This window comes from Mixophyes fleayi, chromosome 4, assembly GCF_038048845.1.
Source record: "Mixophyes fleayi isolate aMixFle1 chromosome 4, aMixFle1.hap1, whole genome shotgun sequence".
Lineage (NCBI taxonomy): Eukaryota > Metazoa > Chordata > Amphibia > Anura > Limnodynastidae > Mixophyes > Mixophyes fleayi.
Genome location: NC_134405.1, coordinates 41,499,240 through 41,522,376, shown reverse-complemented (window position 1 = coordinate 41,522,376; position 23,137 = coordinate 41,499,240). Strand labels below are relative to the sequence as shown.

The window sequence follows — 23,137 nt, the reverse complement described above, 5'->3', positions numbered from 1 at the left end:
TGTATAAGGTGCCTGTGTATATCCTGTGTTGCAGTCTTCCCCTGTGCACCTCCTCACATATATATTCAGTGGTACAACTTGCTGATGTCAGACCACTGATCCCTGTTTCCGGTATCACCTGTTCCATCATTCTCTCACATAGCAGTGGTACAACTTGCTACCGCAGACCACTGACTACCTGGATACCTCCACTTGGATTCCATTCCTTCACTCAGACAGCGGTGCAACTTGCTACCCGCAGACCGCTGACTCTCATCACCTCCTTGTTTCTGTTGGACATTCCTCCTCACTATAGCAGTGGTACAACTTGCTATCGCAGACCACTGACTACCTTCACGTGTCCTTGTCCACACAGTTCCTTGTTTATCATTACCTCATTACCAGTGTTGCTAGTTATAGACTTTCCTGAGCATCTCATCGGCCATCATTTCATGTTCCGTGATCACCCAGCTACCAGAGTACCCTATTACCATCTACATTGCTCTGGTAAGCCTACCATCTGGTGATCCCTGGGTAAAGACTCCTAGTGCCCGTGACAGTAAGATCAGGCCATGACAGACCCAGATGTGGAACCTACCGCCAAAGAGATGCTGCAACATCTGGTTAGCCGTGTGGAGCAACAGGATGCCCGCCAACAGCTGTTACTTCAGTGTTATCAGTCATTAACCTCCCAAGGAACATCTGGACAGACTGTGACAGCTACTACTGAAGCTCCTGTGCTTTCCTCCGTTTCCCCATTGCCATCCCAGGTGTCTATAGCTTCCACGCTTCACCTGCCTACTCCGTCAAAGTACGATGGAGACCCCAAAACTTGTAGGGGTTTCCTTAACCAATGTTCAGTCCATTTTGAGCTCCAACCTCAAAATTTTTCTACCCATCGTTCCAGAGTGGCCTATCTTATCTCTTTGTTTTCAGGACAAGCCCTGGCTTGGGCCTCCCCTCTGTGGGAGAGGAACGATCCAATATTACGAGATAGTGCCAAATTCATTTCTACATTCCGAAGTGTGTTCGATGAACCAGGTCGTGTGACCTCCGCTGCTTCCAGTATCCTCCGTCTGCGACAAGGATCTCATACTGTAGGCCAGTACGTCATTCAATTTAGGATCCTAGCCTCTGAACTTCAGTGGAACACTGAAGCCCTGGTTGCCGCCTTCTGGCAGGGGCTTTCCGATAAAATTAAAGATGCACTGACTACCCAAGAGCTTCCTTCGTCACTTGAAGATTTGATCTCTCTATGCCATCGTGTTGATATGAGATTTCGTGAAAGAGAGGCTGAGAAAACGACTTCTGCTAAAACACCTTGTCGCTCTAACCCTCAGTTTCGTCCAGTGTCACCCGCTGTGATTCCCATGGAGATAGGACGTTCCAAGTTATCTTCTGAGGAGAGGAAACGAAGAGTCAAGAATAGACTCTGTATCTATTGTGCTGATTCCACTCATGTCCTCAGCTCCTGCCCTAAGAGATCGGGAAATGCCAGGCCCTAACTAGTTCTGGAGAGGTGAAGTTAGGGTCCCTGGAGTCCTCTCCATCGTCTATGAAATCTAAAGTCTGCGCTTTTGATGTGACTATTTCCTTTGCTACCAAGACCTTTGAGTCACAGGCATTGATTGATTCCGGAGCAGCAGGAAATTTTATTTCCAAATCGTTAGTTAATCAATGGTCTCTACCAATGATTACCTTAAAAACTCCCATTACTGTGACGGCTATTGATGGATCACGTCTCATCAACGGTCTCATCACCCAGAGTACGTCTCCAGTAACCCTTCAGATTGGTGCTCTGCATCATGAAGAGATATCGTTTTTAATTCTTCCTGTTACGACAAGTCCGATTGTCCTAGGCCTTCCATGGCTTCAGTGTCACTCTCCCCAGATTGACTGGCGCACCCCTCAAGTCACGTCTTGGGGGCCTGAATGCCACCATCATTGCCTTTCCCAAGTCATTCCTCTCAAGGTACAGCAAGCTTCCATCTCAGCTATTTCACCGGGACTCCCTCCTCAATATGCTTCATTTACCGATGTTTTTGATAAAGCTCAGTCTGAACGTCTTCCTCCTCATCGTTCTTGGGATTGTCCGATTGATCTTCTTCCTGGCAAGACTCCTCCCAGGGGCCGGGTCTATCCACTCTCGTTACCTGAAACTCAAGCTACATCTGAATATATACGGGAGAACCTCCAGCGTGGGTTCATTCGACCTTCCACCTCGCCCGCTGGAGCTGGGTTCTTCTTTGTCAAAAAGAAGGATGGATCATTACGCCCTTGTATAGATTTTCGTGGACTCAATGCCATTACTATCAAGAATCGGTATCCCATTCCGTTGATCACTGAGCTATTTGACCGCATCAAGGGAGCCCGTATTTTTACTAAGTTGGATCTTCGTGGTGCCTACAATTTAATCAGAATTCGTTCCGGTGACGAATGGAAGACGGCGTTTAACACCAGAGACGGGCATTACGAATATCTGGTAATGCCTTTCGGGCTATGTAATGCCCCCGCTGTTTTTCAGGGCTTCATCAATGAGATTTTTCGGGACTTATTATATGTATGTGTCGTCGTCTATCTGGACGACATATTGATTTTTTCACAGGACCTGCCTTCTCACCACCAACATGTGGCAGAAGTCCTCTCCAGGCTACGGAAAAATTCATTGTTCTGTAAATTAGAAAAATGTTCATTCGAATTACCCCAGATTCCATTCTTGGGGTATATTGTTTCCGGAATTGGTCTGAAGATGGATCCTGACAAAGTAAATGCTGTACTACATTGGCCCCAGCCAACTACTCTTCGTGCCATCCAGCGTTTTTTAGGTTTTGCCAATTACTATAGACGCTTCATTCAAGACTTTTCTTCCATTGCATCTCCTATTGTGGCCCTGACTCGAAAAGGGGCTAATCCTAAGCAATGGTCTACTGAGGCTATTCAAGCCTTTCAAACATTAAAAGAGTCCTTCTCTTCGGCTCCAATCCTTCGTCAGCCTGATGTGACACTCCCTTTTTTTCTAGAAGTAGATGCCTCTAATGTGGGCTTAGGAGCTATTCTCTCCCAACGCTCGGAACAGCAAAAATTCCACCCTTGTGCCTTCTATTCTCGGGGTCTCCTACCCGCAGAGAAGAATTATACCATCGGAGACAAGGAATTACTGGCTATCAAAGCCGCATTAGAGGAATGGAGATACTTGTTGGAGGGAGCTCGCCATCCGGTGACGATCTTCACGGATCATAAGAACTTGTCATATCTCCAGTCTGCCCAATGCTTGAACCCTCGTCAAGCAAGATGGTCTCTTTTCTTTTCCCGTTTTGAATTAATAATTACCTTCAAACCAGCTGCCAAAAACAAAAAAGCTGATGCCTTATCTAGAGCCTTTGTTACGTCCTCTGATATAGAAGAGGTTTCCAACCATACCATTCTAGACCCCAAATGTATCTCACTGGCTGCTTCATCCACCAAAACGCTACCATTTGGGAAAACCCTCGTGCCTCCTACTCTAAGGAGGAAAATCCTTTCGTGGTTCCATGCCTCTCGTTTTTCTGGACACGCCGGTGAACACAAGACTTTTGAGATCCTCTCTCGAAGTTACTGGTGGCCTTCAATGAGGAGAGACGTCAAAGAGTTCATTGCTTCCTGTGAATTATGTTTGCAATTCAAATCCTCCCGCAGAACCCCAGCAGGGTTGCTGCGACCACTACCCATTCCGTCCAAACCATGGACCCATATTAGTATGGATTTCGTTACTGACTTACCACCTAGTAAGAACCATAACACTATTTGGGTGGTAGTGGATAGATTTTCGAAGATGGCTCATTTCATCCCTCTGTCTGGTTTGCCTTCCTCGTCTATCCTGGCTGAACATTTCATTAAAGAAATCTTCCGTATCCATGGATGTCCATCTGAGATTGTGTCTGATAGAGGAGTACAATTCGTGTCCAGATTCTGGCGAGCCCTTTGTAAAACCTTGGGCAAACGATTAGCACTCTCATCTTCTTACCATCCACAATCCAATGGACAAACCGAACGTGTCAATCAAGATCTTGAGACTTTTATAAGGATATTTTCTTCAGCCAATCAAGACAACTGGGTAGAGTTACTCCCTTGGGCTGAGTTCGCCCATAACAACATGTACCATGAGTCATCATCCAAAACTCCATTCTTTGTGGTCTACGGTCACCATCCGTCTTTTCCGGAATTTCCTGCCCTCCCGCCCACCCAAGTTCCTGCGGTGGAAACGGTTTGTCAGACCTTTAAAAATATCTGGTCTCAGGTCAGAACCTGTTTAAAGAAGACATCTGTCAAATATAAATCTTTCGCTGATAAGAAGAGGCGGGCTATTCCACCACTGAAAATTGGAGATCGTGTTTGGTTATCCACAAAAAATATTCGTTTGAAGGTTCCATCCATGAAATTCGCCCCTCGTTTTATTGGTCCTTATAGGATCATTCAAGTTATCAATCCAGTATGTGTGAAACTCCTTCTTCCTAAGAGTCTTCGGATTTCTAATGCCTTCCATGTATCTTTGCTCAAACCTCTTATTATCAACCGTTTTTCAACTCCTCCCTCAGCTCCGCAGCCAGTTCAAGTTCATCAGGAGGAGGATTTTGAGATTACCGAGGTACTAGATGCAAAAATTTCGCGAGGAGTCCTCCATTTCCTCGTTCATTGGAAGGGCTTTGGTCCTGAGGAGCGCTCTTGGATCAAAGCTGAAGATCTTAATGCTCCTGCCCTTTTGAAGAAGTTTTACTCCAAAAATCCGGACAAGCCCGGTTCCAGGCGTTCTGTGCCCACCTTTAAAAGGGGGGGTACTGTCACTCACCGGACCGTGAGTGCCTCTTCCCGGACATTTAGGAACCGTGGCCGTCCACCATCCTGAGGGTCTGCGCATGCGCAGCCCTTTTCTATACTTCAGTGTATACTCCTTTAACTTAATTGGCAGATCAGGCAACCTCCCTATATTAAGCACCTGTGGTCAACACCACGTTGCCTGATCTTGGAGTCTCATTCCTCATGAGTCTCTGAAGGTGTTCCTGTATTACTCGTGTATTCAGCCCTGCTGATTCCCGTGGTTTCCAAACCACTTCTATCTCTGTGGTTCCATACCACTTCTACCATCAACTGTATCATCATTACTGTTTGCTCATTGCTATCCGCTGCCTCCGTGCACTCCAGCTTTTACCTCATTCACCTGCTTCTCATCGTGACTGCCAGCTGACTACTATCCGCTGCCTCTGTGCACTACAGTCTCCTGCTTGCAACCCGCCTGTGTTCAACATCGTGACTGCCAGCTGACTACTATCCGCTGCCTCTGTGCACTACAGTCTCCTGCTTGCAACTTGCCTGTGTTTAACATCGTGACTGCCAGCTGACTACTATCCGCTGCCTCTGTGCACTACAGTCTCCTGCTTGCAACTCGCCTGTGTTCAACATCGTGACTGCCAGCTGACTATTATCCGCTGCCGCTGTGCACTACAGTCTCCTGCTTGCAACTCGCCTGTGGTTAACATCGTGACTGCCAGCTGATTGCTACCCGCTGCCTCCGTGCACTACACTCTCATCTCATCTTTGCTGTGGCTTCCTCGAGACTGCCGCTTTTCATTATCATCTGCTACACTTCGTGATCATCTGCTCCTGCCCTGCGCTGCACTCCTGTTTCCCATCGCTGTTGGTTCCTGTGGTTGCTACTGGTTACCTCCGTGTGCCGCTGAGTCCTGCCGCTGTGGTCAGCGCTATCGTCCATCTCCTGCTGATCCACTCTCCACGCCTTCACGTGTTCCACTGGTCTCTACCCTCCTGTCAGCATTGGATTTGTATCTCTTCTACTACCCTCTGCTGGATCATCTCCACTCTCCTGGGTTTCCTATAAGTCCAGTTCCACCTGTTGCTGACTCCTGTGGATTCGTGTCCCTGTCGGTCTACTTACCTGTGCGCTGCACCTGCTGACCGCTGCTTCACCTATCCAGGGACTTCCTATCCAGTCGGCCTCCAGCCGCTCAGGTACCGCTGCAATCCCATCTGACTGCTACTGCTGAACCACGGTATGCATACTTCTCATTGACTGTGCTGTGTATTGCATACCTTGCTGGACTGTGTTTGGTTCTCTCTGGAGTCTGCTATCCGCTGAGTCTATTGCCATCATTGACTGTGTTATCATTGTGCTGGACTACTTCAAGAGACTTTCTAGATTGCAGACCTGCTCAGTCATTTATATATATATATATCTATATTGTGCATATTACTGTGGATCGTGTATAAGGTGCCTGTGTATATCCTGTGTTGCAGTCTTCCCCTGTGCACCTCCTCACATATATATTCAGTGGTACAACTTGCTGATGTCAGACCACTGATCCCTGTTTCCGGTATCACCTGTTCCATCATTCTCTCACATAGCAGTGGTACAACTTGCTACCGCAGACCACTGACTACCTGGATACCTCCACTTGGATTCCATTCCTTCACTCAGACAGCGGTGCAACTTGCTACCCGCAGACCGCTGACTCTCATCACCTCCTTGTTTCTGTTGGACATTCCTCCTCACTATAGCAGTGGTACAACTTGCTATCGCAGACCACTGACTACCTTCACGTGTCCTTGTCCACACAGTTCCTTGTTTATCATTACCTCATTTCCAGTGTTGCTAGTCATAGACTTTCCTGAGCATCTCATCGGCCATCATTTCATGTTCCGTGATCACCCAGCTACCAGAGTACCCTATTACCATCTACATTGCTCTGGTAAGCCTACCATCTGGTGATCCCTGGGTAAAGACTCCTAGTGCCCGTGACAGCCACAAACTGAGTTCCACGGTTAGAAACAATCACATCCGGACAACCGTGAAGACGAAATACTTCTTTTATAAATAGCTGAGCCAGAACAGTGGCATTTTGTTCAAAGGAACAAAATGGGCTGCAAGGGAAAGGCTGTCAGTAATAATTCATACCACAGTGAATCCTTTCCAATTAGGGAAATGGGTAATAAAATCCATAGAGAGATAACTCCAAGGACGATTAGGAATGGGAAGTGGATGCAGCAACCCATAGGGAGATTGTCGAGTAACTTTATTTTACGCACATATAGAGCATGCAGCTACAAAATCTTGCACATCCGAGTGTAAAGAAGGTCACCGATAACCATAAGATATTAATTCCTTGGTCTTCTTAGTACCGTAATGACCGACGAAACGAGAAGTTGGGGTGGAACAAAATTTCTGTGAGGAATACTTAGGTGAGTAGGAGTGGTAGCCACAATACATTCAGGGTCAGTCCCACGCTGCTACTTCCTACAATTTTCTGATCTGCCAAAGTAATTATGAGCAGGTGAAATCCGTTTCATCTGCGTCCACGTCCAGCAAACATATTTTGCCTACATGGAAAAGAGACCAAGTGCAAACCACAGCGTTTATCACTCTAAGCATGTGTGTAACATGAAAACATGTTACAGTGCAAACGTAGGAGGACAAGATGCCTGAACAAATATAATCTCCGTGGTGAAGAAAACAAATGATTAATAGTGACAACTGCACTCATGTTATCACAATGAAAACTCACTTGTTTGTCACAAAAATATTCTTCCTGTAACTCCACCGCCATAAATAATATAAGATAATAAAAAGCTTAAGGACGTGAGGTTCTGTATAACTCCCAGGCAGCTTCCCAGCACAACACCTACCCTGAAGAAAATGCACCAAAACCCACAGAGTCTGCCAGATCTGTGAACCTATGTATTTCTCCACTAAAAACAATATCCCTCTGCCAAGCTGACAGCTTGTCCAGTTGAAGCCTGCTCTCTATCTGAATAGTACTTCTAGTCCCAAAAGTGCTATGGATGATCTCAGACTCTTGGTCATATCCAGTGACAAAAGAATACTGAAACGACTCCATAGTGCTCAACAGTACTGCACCCATCATGGGGACCTGCACCCAACCCTAAGATGAGGGAATGGGGGGGCTCAGCCTCTATATTCACCCTGATGCCACTAAGTCTAGATTTCATCTTTAAATTTACTGACAAAAATACTACCAGGAGACCTTCTCCAGGGTCTGGCTAATCCCTCGAAGCCGAAATCTGTTTCAGAGGGTAAGTGGCCAGATCCCAGGACAGCAAAAGCAGTCTCCCTGCTGTCACTGCTGGAGCCCTCCAGTGGCATTACAGGATGGAAACCAGAGAAATGCCATTTTATAAAATATACATGTGGCCACACGAGTAAAAATAAAATTGCCCAAATAATGAATGATCAAACTTATACCCATCTCCTCCTTCACCTCCCACTCTAAGGGGCAGATTCAATTCTCTGAGAAGTGCTGCCAGAGATCACAGGAATTTCCATCTGTGCAGACTTCCGGTTAAAAACTTAGGTTCCTACTGTCCCACCGCCAACAATACAGCTGACTCCTTATCCTGATAGTGCCTAAGCCCAGGCGGGATTCATCACTTCAATAGTCATTGGTGTCATGTCCTTTTTAAGCCTGTCTACTCTACTGTCACTGCTTGCGAGGGTTTGTCACCTGCTACAACCTGAACACTAATAGCAAAAACGTTCAGCAGAGTCTCCATTTGGATTGGCCATCATTAAACTGCCAATACACAAATCTCCTACTTCCTACCTCCTGCCATCACTTGACTAAAGGTGCCAGCAGCCGCTGGAAAGGGCAGATACCAACCTTTTGGGGGAACACCCACTCTAATCCACAAACTGATGTCATAATTTCCCTACCTGTATGTGAAGATACCGGGTTTATCTGGCCCAGTGCTACCCAGTACCTTCTAGGATTCGTATGGTCACTCAGGCAAAATGCAGTTATAAACATACAACAGTATATTTATTGTCATACAAATCACACTACAATATTATGTACACACAGTAAATAAATGCCAGGCTGATTTACCACATCATCTGTCCCTTACCCCAATAACTTAAGGAGATATAGTCACCTGCTGTCCAGACTTCATGACCCATGGATCCCTCTCAGCTGCATATATAGACTTGAGTTAGAAAACGACAATTCAAAACTCCATCTTGCACCTTCCTGAATGAAATCCAAGCATGAACACCCCTCCCCCCTGGAGTTGTTCCTTATATATCACAGGTCTAATTTCCACAGTCTTTCCCCTCCCTGGACAAACCCCTGCATCTATTCTACTTCCCAATTGGCCAATGCAGGACTAGGGGGTTTGGACAGGGCAGTGGAGATGAGATGTCCTTTCACAGAAGCCCCCTGCTGGGATGCAGACAGAACGTCTGGACTAGTCCTAAGGAGAACAATTGATGCTTAATTGGCTTCCCCTACTTCCAAGGATAAGGTAGCAGTGAGCCCCTCCTAAAATTAACCCCTTACACTACTTTGTGATGTCACAGGGTCCCCAGCTGTTCCATGCTTCCTGTAGAGGAAGGAGGGGGGAGAATGAATGCAGCTCAAGCCCTCTCACCTGTATCCTAGACACCACCTGATCTTTACCCATAACCCTCCTGGCTTCAGTTTAAGGACAATGAATAACATTACTTCAAGTCATCAATATATAATACAAAATATACATATTTAAATTGAATTACAATGTCCCCTTAACCACATGTAATTGGACAATGCAGTTGTAGTCTGATGAGCTGGGGAAACAAAAGAAGGGCTATACAAAGTATTTGCTATAATTCACATATCATACTCGTTTTGTCACATTCCTCCCCTACTTTTTTAGCCCTTGTTTCCCAGTGGCTCCCTAGCCCCAAGTAATCATTTCTTCCAAGTCCAAAGTTTCTGGCCTGCTGTGGTTTCTCCTGGGTCTGATGGCAAGGTAGACAGCAGTACACAGTTCCTCAATCTCCCACCAGGGTCCCATGGCTGCAGGCATATCTTCCCACTCAGCTGGAGTGGGGGTTTATGCTGCCCTGTGTCATAAGATGAGACAACAATAAAACTGGGCCACTCCTGTGCACACATCCATGGTAGGAGAGTTGTAGTCCAACATCCCTTGTGTGCCTTATCCACCCTTAATTGCCCAACTGCAAATAGTCCCTTGGCCTGTCCTCTGTTTCTGGAGACCATGCTCCCCTCCCCCACATATTCAAGTGAAAACTGCCAAGTGGCAGGCAAACTTTCTGGCTCCTTGTCCGTTTGTTTCTGGCAAAGATCCAATCCCCCCTCCCCCAAACACTCAAGGGACAACTGCCCAGTGGCAGGCAAGCGTGGGGGCTCCATTAATTCTTTGCTTATGGGGAATCCTCTGTCCCCCTCCCAAACCACATGTGGGTGCCCCTGTAAGTATGTTTGTGTGCATCTCCCCTCCCCTGCTACCACATCCAACTGTTGCACTACTTCCCTCGCCTCTGGCGCATCGGGGTAGTGTGAATCCTCATTGGACACAGACTTGTCCTCCTGGCAGCAAAGCAAAGTGGATGGTCCAGTGCAGGCCTCTGGTATTGGGTCCTGGATTCCCAGATTTGGAGCCGGAGTGCGATGCATCAAAGCTGGTGGGGCTGGTGAATCTTGCTGTACTGGTGCCCTCTCAGACACCCACTCAGTCAACATCTCCTCATCTGCCAATTCTGCATAGGGGAAGGCATAAGTGTAATTTTCCCAGGGCCCCATGGTAGTGGCCTCTGACATGACAATTCCTTTATCCTCTCCCATTAATTCTGTCCTACAGTCTGTAAACATGATTTCTGCTGAGATCATATGTTGCGCAAGTTTATGATTCTCTTCTGTCACAATTGGGTAAAGCTGTACATCACTTGCCCCGGAGAGCACACATGCGGTATCCTGCGTTACTTCATTAAACAAATTCTTTTCAGGCACAACAGGGATGGATAACTGGTCTTTTCTGTAATTCTGTTCTAACTCAGACACAGTCTCAGGTTCCAATAACACTGGCAAATTATCAGAAGATGCTACTACATGGTACTTACTTGGTAGCTCTTTTCCATCCAAGTCACCAAATGGGAGAATTTCTCCTAATCCTTTCTGAGTAGTCAGAGGTACAACATCCTCACCAAGCAGTTCTTCTCCAGTCTCCCCCAAGATAGTAGCTTGGGCAACTGTATTTAATCCACTGGGATGGACCTCCCCCTGATTAACAGACTGAGCAGCCATCTTTTTAGAGTGTGATAAAAGATATTCCAATTGGCATTTTTCAGTATTCACTCGATAACACTGATCCTGCCACATTTCAGTGTCCGTAAATCCTTGGCGCCATACCTCATCCTCTGCTTCTTCAAAACTCTGTTGCAGACATTGCATTTGTTCCCAGAGAGGTATGTGGGGACCTAAAGTGAGCATCCATTTTCTATAAACACTAAAGGCATTGACGGGATTCTCCTGATCTTTTAACAAACGTTTCAGGATATCCATGTGTGTGCTGTACAGGTAAGGTACACCCCGGATCTGGCATTCCACTATCAGCTCCTCCATACTCATTGTCTCTAGTGGATCTGTAGAATCTGCTAATGGGACAGATTCTATTAATACATTTGCAGGGGATTCATCAGGCATGTCCCTGTGCTGTAATAGTCCATTTACGTCTTGTTTGTACTGCTGATTATTGTTGTATCTGGATTCTCCCTTGGCCAGATTCTGCATAGTACAAATAACTTCATGTGTAAAATCATGCTGGTTCATCCTGAAAATTACAGGCACTTGCCTCCTCTTTCAACATTAGGAACACATCCAACAGGTTCTCCAATTTCTCCTGTAGACTGGCTCCTTCCCACATAATAATCTTTGGGCACTCCTCATCCCAATAATCCAAAATGTGCTGCATTGTGGTGGGGTGGTGCAACACATCCATATCCCCATCCTGCAGACACTCCCACAGTCCTTCATCCCAGTACACCTTTCTCCTGGTTGTACTGGACTGCTTCATCCCTTCCTTTGGGAACTTTTTCAACACTGGGCTGTGATCTGCTCTCTTGTTCCTAGAGCTCACACCCATTTTACTTCCAGGGATCACCTCACTGTGATTTCCTCTCTTTGAGACACGGTTCCATCTTCCGCTCTCCTCTGGCGGGGTGCGCTTCCCCTTATCAAATCGGCACTTAGACGGCATCTTCCCTCGCCTAAAGCCCACAACGCTTTTCGTGACACTTTCTACCTTAAAGCCTTTAGGAGTAAGTTCAGGATAATGTGGTAACTGGTTTCTAGTGCTAACTGCTTTGCAGAGCCCTGGAATGTATCACGATACAGTTCCCCTGCAGCTCTACCCAGATAGGACCTGGGACTGAGTGACCCCACTGCTTGCCACCAAAAATGTGAAGATACCGGGTTTATCTGGCCCAGTGCTACCCAGTACCTTCTAGGATTCGTATGGTCACTCAGGCAAAATGCAGTTATAAACATACAACAGTATATTTATTGTCATACAAATCACACTACAATATTATGTACACACAGTAAATAAATGCCAGGCTGATTTACCACATCATCTGTCCCTTACCCCAATAACTTAAGGAGATATAGTCACCTGCTGTCCAGACTTCATGACCCATGGATCCCTCTCAGCTGCATATATAGACTTGAGTTAGAAAACGACAATTCAAAACTCCATCTTGCACCTTCCTGAATGAAATCCAAGCATGAACACCCCTCCCCCCTGGAGTTGTTCCTTATATATCACAGGTCTAATTTCCACAGTCTTTCCCCTCCCTGGACAAACCCCTGCATCTATTCTACTTCCCCATTGGCCAGTGCAGGACTAGGGGGTTTGGACAGGGCAGTGGAGATGAGATGTCCTTTCACAGAAGCCCCCTGCTGGGATGCAGACAGAACGTCTGGACTAGTCCTAAGGAGAACAATTGATGCTTAATTGGCTTCCCCTACTTCCAAGGATAAGGTAGCAGTGAGCCCCTCCTAAAATTAACCCCTTACACTACTTTGTGATGTCACAGGGTCCCCAGCTGTTCCATGCTTCCTGTAGAGGAAGGAGGGGGGAGAATGAATGCAGCTCAAGCCCTCTCACCTGTATCCTAGACACCACCTGATCTTTACCCATAACCCTCCTGGCTTCAGTTTAAGGACAATGAATAACATTACTTCAAGTCATCAATATATAATACAAAATATACATATTTAAATTGAATTACAATGTCCCCTTAACCACATGTAATTGGACAATGCAGTTGTAGTCTGAAGAGCTGGGGAAACAAAAGAAGGGCTATACAAAGTATTTGCTATAATTCACATATCATACTCGTTTTGTCACACTGTACAGGCCACATTTATCAGCTTAATCAGCCCATTATATTGAAGCCAGGCCTAACCTCTAAACGCCCGGTAAGGCTCCCTATTGGTATCCATATAGCTATGAATTGTAGAGCAAATCTCTGGTCTTTTCCCTATATAACTTGCCAGAAAAATTAAAGCTTGAGAAAGTTTGTCTCGTAATTTCATCTTCCTTCTTACCCTCATATATTCTTCCAAAGACTAAATTAAAACACTCTTATAGTAGGAGCAGGGTAAATGCTGAGTGACAAGGGAGCATTGCCGGCACACTTCAACTTGGTAGAATGAATAAAGGGCCAAAAGGTGTCTAGTGCTGAACGTTATATCAGGCAGAAATGGGACAGGCTGCAACAAACTCTTTAACATCATGATGAAGAGTAAACCACAAGTAATCTCTGGAAATAGAGACACAGGAAGTTGAGATGGAGTTCAAACCTTTTGAAGGAACGGAGAGCGGCATTGGTGAATGCGAAGTATCCGTTCAGTAGCCTGGGGGAAATACAACAAGGTTCATCAACCGCCGGACACCAAAAATTAGGTTTATTTATTCAGAAGTGGATTATCATGCTCCCAAAGTGGGGCAACCCAAGCAAGGACTTGACCAGAAAGTAGGTTATAATTTAAGTCACTTTCCCATTCTCAGAGGAGAAATATCCAGGCAGAAGGTTGAACTGGATTGCAAATTAATTAAGGAAGCATCTAAACGACTTAGGGTACCCATCATACTTAGACAAAGCAGAAATTCGAAGCTGTGAAGGTGCCACAACAATGGGAGGAAGCTGGCCACCCAGAGTATTTTAAAACGTATGTAGGTGACTTGAGAGACCTTGAAGGAACTGAATCAGCTGGTTCTGATTGGCCTCTTCCTTTTCCGCCCTGCCAATGAAGTGTTGCAGGAGGTCCTGAGTAGACCAGAGTATAATGTCATAGTGCTGAGGGGTGTAGTGGATTCATGTAAACCAACCTGGATTGGTGCTGACAATAACAAAACCCTTGTTTTGCCTCCAAGAGTGCAATGTCATGGGTAGATACAAAAGGAATAGTCAAAAAGCCACTCCTATAGCACACAGCCAGTATAGTCTTTCTGTCGGTATGCTGGGAGCAGGGGAGAGGAGAACTTGGCAGCACCGACCATATTCTTGATACATTGTATTATATGGAGAACATAGACATTTTTGTGTTTTATATGTACAATATATGTAATTTGGCCCTTTTCATTCTGTCTAGCTCCCAAGCTCTGTGCTTCCGATGACCAGTTTCAGTGCCGCAGTGGAATGTGCATCTCTCTTACATATCTGTGTGACGGTGATCATGACTGTGATGATGGCAGCGATGAAGACTCTTGCCCTCACCATACCTGTAATCCATCATATTTCAAATGCAAAGACTCTAACGTCTGTATCACCAAACTATGGACCTGTGATGGACAGACTGACTGTGCGGATAGATCTGATGAGGAGAACTGTGAAGAGAAGGAGCCAATCAAGACAGACAAACCCTGCTCCTCTCTGGAGTTCCACTGCGGCAGCGGTGAATGCATACCCATTATTTGGAAGTGCGATGGAGAGTATGACTGCAAGGACGAATCTGATGAAAAGCACTGTGGTAAGTAACGATGTGGGACTTTCCTTGATCAATATGTCCTTCTGGCTGACGAGTGACATACAATGAGGTGTTGGTGGCTTTTTTTTTGTTTCATCTGATTTTCATTACAGAAAAACCCACTTGCAGCCCAGATCAATTTTAGTGTAATGACGGGAAGTGTATAAACGGCAGCCAGCAATGCGACCTAGAATATGACTGCAAAGATCTTAGTGATGAGATTGGTTGTTTAAATGATGAGTGTTCTGCCTGTCAAAACTGTTGTCAATGAAATGAGAAACACAGGCATTTTACGGCGACTCTGAATGTCTTATTTTCATTTTTTTTCTCTTTTGATAAATTCTTCATTGATCCAGAAATCAGCCATATACAAAATATTGACTTAAAGCTGCTTTACCACCTGTTCTGTGCAGTCATTTCTCTTCAGATCCCTCTGTTAATCTCATAGCTCCCAACCCCCATGTCGCCATCTAAAGAAGTGACCTTTATTGCTTTGCTGGTTCTGTATTAAAGAAATGACAAAGCCCCAGGAAAAATGGCAGGTAGCAGCCTTTGTTTCTTCAGCTTGGAGGAACTTCCACCTTAGAAAAATAATTCTCAGTGGTAGAGAAGATGTTGACAGTAAGCGTCCTTTAGGCCTTCTTTCAATGCAAAGAAGTACAAAGTACAAACAAGCGGTCTAATGGAACCTGTTTTCCTGTGATTGGGGATGTGGAAAAGATTACTTTCTACCAATAGATTTAAACCTTGACTACAGTCCAAAGTTGTGAAACAATGTACCACTTTCCTCTCTGGACTGTCTGCATAGCTGGTCAGGTTCAAGAAATATATTTTTCAAGTGATCAGAAGTTTTGTATCATGTTGAGAGGATTTTATACTTGGGTTCTTGTGTCTTAGAATAAATACCAAATAAATAATACAGACCCAACGCATTTCACATACATGCTTGGCAGTAATCTTTGATTTATATTAATGTAAATTTGTGCATGTGCTTCCCCATTAATCTCAGTTAGTAGATTTGGGAGACCAGTGGTCAGTAAAAAACAGTGGCTCATCAGTGTATGTCGCAATTGTTTTGGTGAGAAGAACCTTATTTTAGACCACTAATGTCGGTGTAGATTCAAGACATGCAAAAAAAAGAAAGTGCTGCCTTGGTGTGTCCCATTTCCTATTTAGTAATGGTTGAGGAAGGGGTTGTTAACTCTCAAATAGGTCGAAGGGGAAGAATAGAGTGCAAGGATCCTCATTAGCATGCAAGGGCCCAGACCTAGGTGATATTCATCGGTCATATTCAAGTGTCACAGTGGAGAATGTATCAGCATGGATAAAATGTGTGACAGAGTCAGAGACTGCAGAGACTGGACAGATGAACCACTTCATCGTGAGTGCACCAAATTTTTATGAAACCATTTGGCATATTAGGACTTAGGTCACATCTTCTAAAGTTTCTCTGCAGGGCTTCTTCTGTTTTCACAAGTATTGTTGTCTCCTTTTCATTAGGTGAAAATGGGTGTTTGAAAAACAATGGGGGCTGCTCGCACACCTGCAATGATCTTAAGATTGGTTACGAGTGTTTATGCCCAAACGGCTATCGCCTTGTGGATGCAAGAAATTGTGAAGGTAACTTGCTGTAATGTATGTATTATCCTGGGCATTGGTTGCTTTAAGTCATTGAAATCATAGTAATTCACCTACATATTGTGACAGTACAAGTATTTAGTCATGCCTTCTTACAAGCCAATGATCTGATTTTTGTTTTGCTGTCACTTTCACATCTAGAAATAAGAAACAGCAGCCGGGATAGCGCCTTGTGTAAAAAGTGTTCTATCTGCTAGACTCTATCCTCCTCCTTAGGTGCTTGTCTAATGGTATCATACAACAGGGGTGGGGGAAGAGTGCAGATAGTTTACGCGACTGGTGGGACACCTTCTCCTAAATACCCTGCAAGTCTAGTGCTGGATGGCTCGGCCTGTGCAAGTTAGCTGCCCTTTGACCCTAGTCGGCCCTCAGTATACTTAATTAGTATTCAAAACCTTGTAATTTCTTCTTCAGCTAATCTTTTCGTTGATAAGGTTTTTTCCTCAACATGCTGTATGATACATTTATTATACATGAAAACAGTAAGGAATAATATAGGTCTTGCAAATAACTCCTGTAGCCAAATCTGCATTAATTTGGAAGGAGGCTATAAATGTGAATGTAACGACGGTTACCAAATGAATCCTGTGACCAGGTCTTGCAAGGTCAGTGGTGAGTACAGTATTAAGGTAACTTGTTGCTCTGACACAGGCACTGTGTCAGAGTGCGCTAGATATAGGGGAGCGGAATACAAATTCCCTGCCCCTGAGTCACATGACCGCAGCAGCGACGCCGCCCGGAAGAACAGAGCGGCGGCTGAAATCGGGAATAGGAACGCGGAGAGGTAGTACTCTTACAGTACCCATCCCCTTAGGGGTGAACTCCGGACATCCTATACGGCTTATGTGGAAATTTCCTATGGAGATCTCTAGCGGGAATCCAGGAGCATTCCTCAGGTCCATAACCTTTCCAATCGGCCAAGAAATGCAACGAACCTCTGCAAATACGGGAGTTTAAAATTTCGTTAATCTCGTACTCTTAGTCTTGTATGGAGAGCACTGGGGGTAGCTTCTTAGAAGAAGACAACTTATAGGCATTTTCAAAGTGTGAGGTAGTTGCAATCTGAATTCCACCGGGTTGATAACCTCAGAGATTTTGAAGGGACCAATGAAGCGAGGAAAGAATTTCCTGGAACGGACCTGAGGGCTAAGGATTCGAGTGGACAACCGGTAGAGAGTAGAGGAGCTGGACGTCTCTTTTCATCATAACACTTTTTACTCAAAGTGGAAGATTCAAACAATCTCCATTTGATTTGGGCCCATCTGGAAGAAAAATTTTGCAAAAGAGAATCCACAACAGGAACTCCGGACGGAGGTAAGTCATGAAATGAGGGAAGCTTAGGATGAAATCCCTGAAGAGCAAAGAAAAGAGAGACCGAAGTAGAATCACGACAATGGTTATTATGGGCGAATTCCGCCCAAGGTAACAAATCAATCGTCACGCTTGACCGATATATAGCATCTGAGGAATTTCTCGAGCTCTTGATTGTTTTTTTCAGTCAGCCCATTAGTTTGAGGATGATAGGCGGACAAAAAATTGTAACTTATTCCCACAAACACGACAGAAATGTCTTCAAAATTTTGCCACAAACTGAGTTCCACGGTCAGAAATGACCACATCCGGACAACCGTGAATACGAAAGACTTCTGTTGTAAATAGCTGAGCCAGAACAGTGGAACAAAATGGGCAGCAAGGGAAAGGCGGTCAGTAATAATTCATACCACAGTGAATCCTTTGCAATTAGGCAAATCAGTAATAAAATCCATAGAGAGATGACTCCAAGGACGATTAGGAATGGGAAGTGGATGCAGCAGCCCATAGGGAGTTTGTGGAGTAACATTATTTTGCGCACAAGTAGAGCATGCAGCTACAAAATCTTGCACATCCGAGTGTATAGAAGGTCACCGATAGCCACGAGATATTGGTCTTCTTAGTACCGTAATGACCGGCGAAACAAGAAGTTGGGGTGGAACAAAAGTTTTCCTGTGAGGAATACTTAGGTGAGTAGGAGTGGTAGCCACAATACATTCAGGGACCGTCCCACGCTGCTACTTCCTACAGCTTTCTGATCTGCCAAAGTAATTATGAGCAGGTGAAGTCCGTTTCACCTGTGTCCACATCCAACAAATATATTTTGCCTACATAGAAAAGAGACCAAGTGCAAACCACAGCGTTTATCACTCTAAGCATGTGTGTAACATGAAAACATGTTACAGTGCAAACGTAGGAGGACAAGATTCCTGAACAAATATAATCTCCGTGGTGAAGAAAACAAATGATTAATAGTGACAACTGCACTCATGTTATCACAATGAAAACTCCCTTTTTTTTTTACAAAAATATTCTTCCTGTAACTCCACCGCCAGCATGATAATAAAAAGCTTAAGGACGTGAGGTTCTGTATAACTTCCTGGCAACTTCCCAGCACAACACCTAGCCTGAAGAAAATGCACCAAAACCCACAGAGTCTGCCGGATCTGTGAACCTATCATCATCATCATCATCATCATCATTTATTTATATAGCGCCACTAATTCCGCAGCGCTGTACAGAGAACTCACTCACATCAGTCCCTGCCCCATTGGAGCTTACAGTCTAAATTCCCTAACATACACACACACAGACAGACAGACAGAGAGAGGCACACACAGACTAGGGTCAATTTGTTAGCAGCCAATTAACCTACCAGTATGTTTTTTGGAGTGTGGGAGGAAACCGGAGCACCCGGAGGAAACCCACGCAGATACGGGGAGAACATACAAACTCCTCACAGATAAGGCCATGGTCGGGAATTGAACTCATGACCCCAGTGCTGTGAGGCAGAAGTGCTAACCACTACGCCACCGTGCTGCCCCTATGTATTTCTCCACTAAAAACAATATCCCTCTGCCAAGCTGACAGCTTGTCCAGTTGAAGCCTGCTCTCTATCTGAATAGTATTTCTAGTCCCAAAAGTGCTACGGATGATCTCAGACTCTTGGTCATATCCAGTGACAAAAGAATACTGAAACGACTCGTAACCTGCTCCATAGTGCTCAACAGCATTACACCCATCATGGGGACCTGCACCCAACCCTAGGATGAGGGCTTGGGGAGGGGATCCGCTCCCATCTTCACCCTGATGCCACTAAGTTTACATTTCATCTTTAAATTTACTGCCCAAAATACTACCAGGAGACCTTCTCCAGGGTCTGGCTAATCTCTCCGAGCCAAAAGGAGGAGGAAGCTCATTCCTAATACGGTCAGATGGCTCTTACTACAAAGTCGCAACCAGAGCATGATTATTCCATTGTAATTCTGAAGCCAAAATCCGGAACTACACAACATATTGGCCCACAGTGCCAGATACCTGGTGAAGGCGAAGTATCCGAGCAGCAGCCAGGGGAAAATACAACAAGGTTCATCAAAGATTTGTTTGCCAGACACCAAGAATGAGGTTTATTTATTCAGAAGTGGATTATTATGCTCCCAAAGTGGGGCGGCCCAGGCAAGGGCTTGACCAAAAAGTAGGTTATAAGTTAAGCCACTTTCCCATTCTCAGAGGGAAAATTCCCAGGCAGAAAGTTGAACTGGATCTCTCTTGCATATCTAAAGGCCTTAGGGTCCCTATCATACTTAGGCAAAGCAGAAATTCGAAGCTGTGAAGGTGTCACTGCACTGGTAGGGACTGTACCGGAACAACTGGAGGAAACTGGCCACCAGAGTATTTTAAAACATATATAGATGACTTGAGAGACCTTAAAGGAACTGTATCAGCCAGTTCTGACTGGCCTCTTCCTTTTCCACCCTGCCAATGAAGAGTTGCATGCAGTGTTCCCTCTAAGCTGAGCAATCTGGAAAGGAAAGAGTTAAAAGGTCACTCTAATGAGGGCTCCCCTCGAAAGGTTTGCATTCACAATCTGCAGGATGTTTCCTAGTAAGATACAGGTTTAACTCTATCATTTCCTGATTGCTCAGCTTAGAGGGAACACTGGTTGCAGGAGATCCTGAGTAGACCAAAGTATACTGTCACAGTGCTGAGGGGTGTAGTGGATTCATGTAAACCAACCTGGATTGGTGCTGACAATAACAAAACCCTTGTTTTCACCAATGACCCCTACAAGGAGGTTTGGGCTTCTCTGCTGGTGGGGTCGCAGGTCGCGCCCCTCTGTTTTGCCTCCAAGAGTGCATTGTCATGGCTGGATACAAAAGGAATGGTCAAAAAGCCGCTCCCATAGCACACAGCTAGTACTGTCTTTCTGTCGGTATGTGTGGAGCCGGGGAGAGGAGAACATGGCAGCACCGACCATCTGACCCGGTAATAGACCACAAGACCCCGGGTAATGTGGCAGCTGCCAAATTTATAATTTTCTTGATACATTGTATTATATGGAGAACATAGACATTTTTGTGTTTTATATGTACAATATATGTAATTTGGCACTTTTCCTCCTGTCTAGCTCCCAAGCTCTGTGCTTCCAATGACCAGTTTCAGTGCCGCAGTGGAATGTGCATCTCTCTTGCATATCTGTGTGACGGTGATCATGACTGTTATGATGGCAGCGATGAAGACTCTTGCCCTCACCACACCTGCAATCCATCATCTTTCAAATGCAAAGACTCTAACGTCTGTATCCCCAAACTATGGACCTGTGATGGAAAGACTGACTGCGCGGATAGATCTGATGAGGAGAACTGTGAAGAGAAGGAGCCAATCAAGACAGACAAACCCTGCTCCTCTCTGGAGTTCCACTGCGGCAGCGGTGAATGCATACCCATTATTTGGAAGTGCGATGGAGATTATGACTGCAAGGACGAATCTGATGAAAAGCACTGTGGTAAGTAACGATGTGGGACTTTTCTTGATCAATATGTCCTTCTGGCTGACGAGTGACATACAATGAGGTGTTGGTGGCTTTTTTTTGTTTCATCTGATTTTCATTACAGAGAAACCCACTTGCAGCCCAGATCAATTTTAGTGTAATGATGGGAAGTGTATAAACGGCAGCCAGCAATGCGACCTAGAATATGACTGCAAAGATCTTAGTGATGAGATTGGTTGTTTAAATGATGAGTGTTCTGCCTGTCAAAACTGTTGTCAATGAAATGAGAAACAGGCATTTTACGGCTACTCTGAATGTCTTATTTTCATTTTTTTTCTCTTTTGATAAATTCTTCATTGATCCAGAAATCAGCCATATACAAAATATTGACTTAAAGCTGCTTTACCACCTGTTCCGTGCAGGCACTTCTCTTCAGATCCCTCTGTTAATCTCATAGCTCCCAACCCCCATGCCGCCATCTAAAGAAGTGACCTTTATTGCAGGTAGCAGCCTTTGTTTCTTCAGCTTGGAGGAACTTCCATCTTAGAAAAATAATTCTCAGTGGTAGAGAAGATGTTGACAGTAAGCGTCCTTTAGGCCTTCTTTCAATGCAAAGAAGTACAAAGTACAAACAAGCGATCTAATGGAACCTGTTTTCCTGTGATTGGGGATGTGGAAGGGATTACTTTCTACCAATAGATTTAAACCTTGACTACAGTCCAAAGTTGTGAAACAATGTACCACTTTCCTCTCTGGACTGTCTGCATAGCTGGGCAGGTTCAAGAAATATATTTCTCAAGTGATCAGACGTTTTGTATCATGTTGAGAGGATTTTATACTTGGGTTCTTGTGTCTTAGAATAAATACCAAGTAAATAATACAGACCCAACGCATTTCACATACATGCTTTGGCAGTAATCTTTGATTTATATTAATGTAAATTTGTGCATGTGCTTCCCCATTAATCTCAGTTAGTAGATTTGGGAGACCAGTGGTCAGTAAAAAACAGTGGCTCATCAGTGTATGTCGCAATTGTTTTGGTGAGAAGAACCTTATTTTAGACCACTAATGTCGGTGTAGATTCAAGACATGCAAAAAAAAGGAAGTGCTGCCTTGGTGTGTCCCATTTCCTATTTAGTAATGGTTGAGGAAGGGGTTGTTAACTCTCAAATAGGTCGAAGGGGAAGAATAGAGTGCAAGGATCCTCATTAGCATGCAAGGGCCCAGACCTAGGTGATATTCATAGGTCATATGCAAGTGTCACAGTGGAGAATGTATCAGCATAGATAAAATGTGTGATAGAGTCAGAGACTGCAGATACTGGACAGATGAACCACTTCATCGTGAGTGCACCAAATGTTTATGAAACCATTTGGCATATTAGGACTGTCACATCTTCTAAAGTTTCTCTGCAGGGCTTCTTCTGTTTTCACAAGTACTGTTGTCTCCTTTTCATTAGGTGAAAACGGGTGTTTGAAAAACAATGGGGGCTGCTCGCACACCTGCAATGATCTTAAGATTGGTTACGAGTGTTTATGCCCAAACGGCTATCGCCTTGTGGATGCAAGAAATTGCGAAGGTAACTTGCTGTAATGTATGTATTATCCTGGGCATTGGTTGCTTTAAGTCATAGTAATTCACCTACATATTGTGACAGTACAAGTATTTAGTCATGCCTTCTTACAAGCCAATGATCTGATTTTTGTTTTGCTGTCACTTTCACATCTAGAAATAAGAAACAGCAGCCGGGATAGCGCCTTGTGTAAAAATTGTTCTATCTGCTAGACTCTATCCTCCTCCTTAGGTGCTTGTCTAATGGCATCATACAACAGGGGTGGGGGAAGAGTGCAGATAGTTTACGCGACTGGTGGGTCACCTTCCCCTAAATTCCCTGCAAGTCTAGTGC

At 44.8% G+C, this 23,137-nt stretch overlaps 1 protein-coding gene across 10 annotated transcripts in view; it reads left to right on the top strand.

The window, feature by feature from the left end:
* Window positions 1-23,137, top strand: part of LOC142151281 (uncharacterized) — a 124,750-nt gene that overhangs the window by 49,210 nt on the left and 52,403 nt on the right. For 7 of the 10 annotated variants that reach the window (XM_075206767.1, XM_075206770.1, XM_075206765.1 and 4 more), the window contains 2 exons: window positions 14,418-14,795; window positions 16,293-16,412. In XM_075206767.1, the coding sequence (XP_075062868.1) occupies window positions 14,418-14,795; window positions 16,293-16,412 (498 nt within the window). Of the gene's footprint in view, window positions 1-14,417; window positions 14,796-16,292; window positions 16,413-20,868; window positions 21,247-22,690; window positions 22,811-23,137 lie in introns of all 10 variants that reach the window. The other 3 variants (XM_075206764.1, XM_075206763.1, XM_075206768.1) reach the window with 2 other exon arrangements.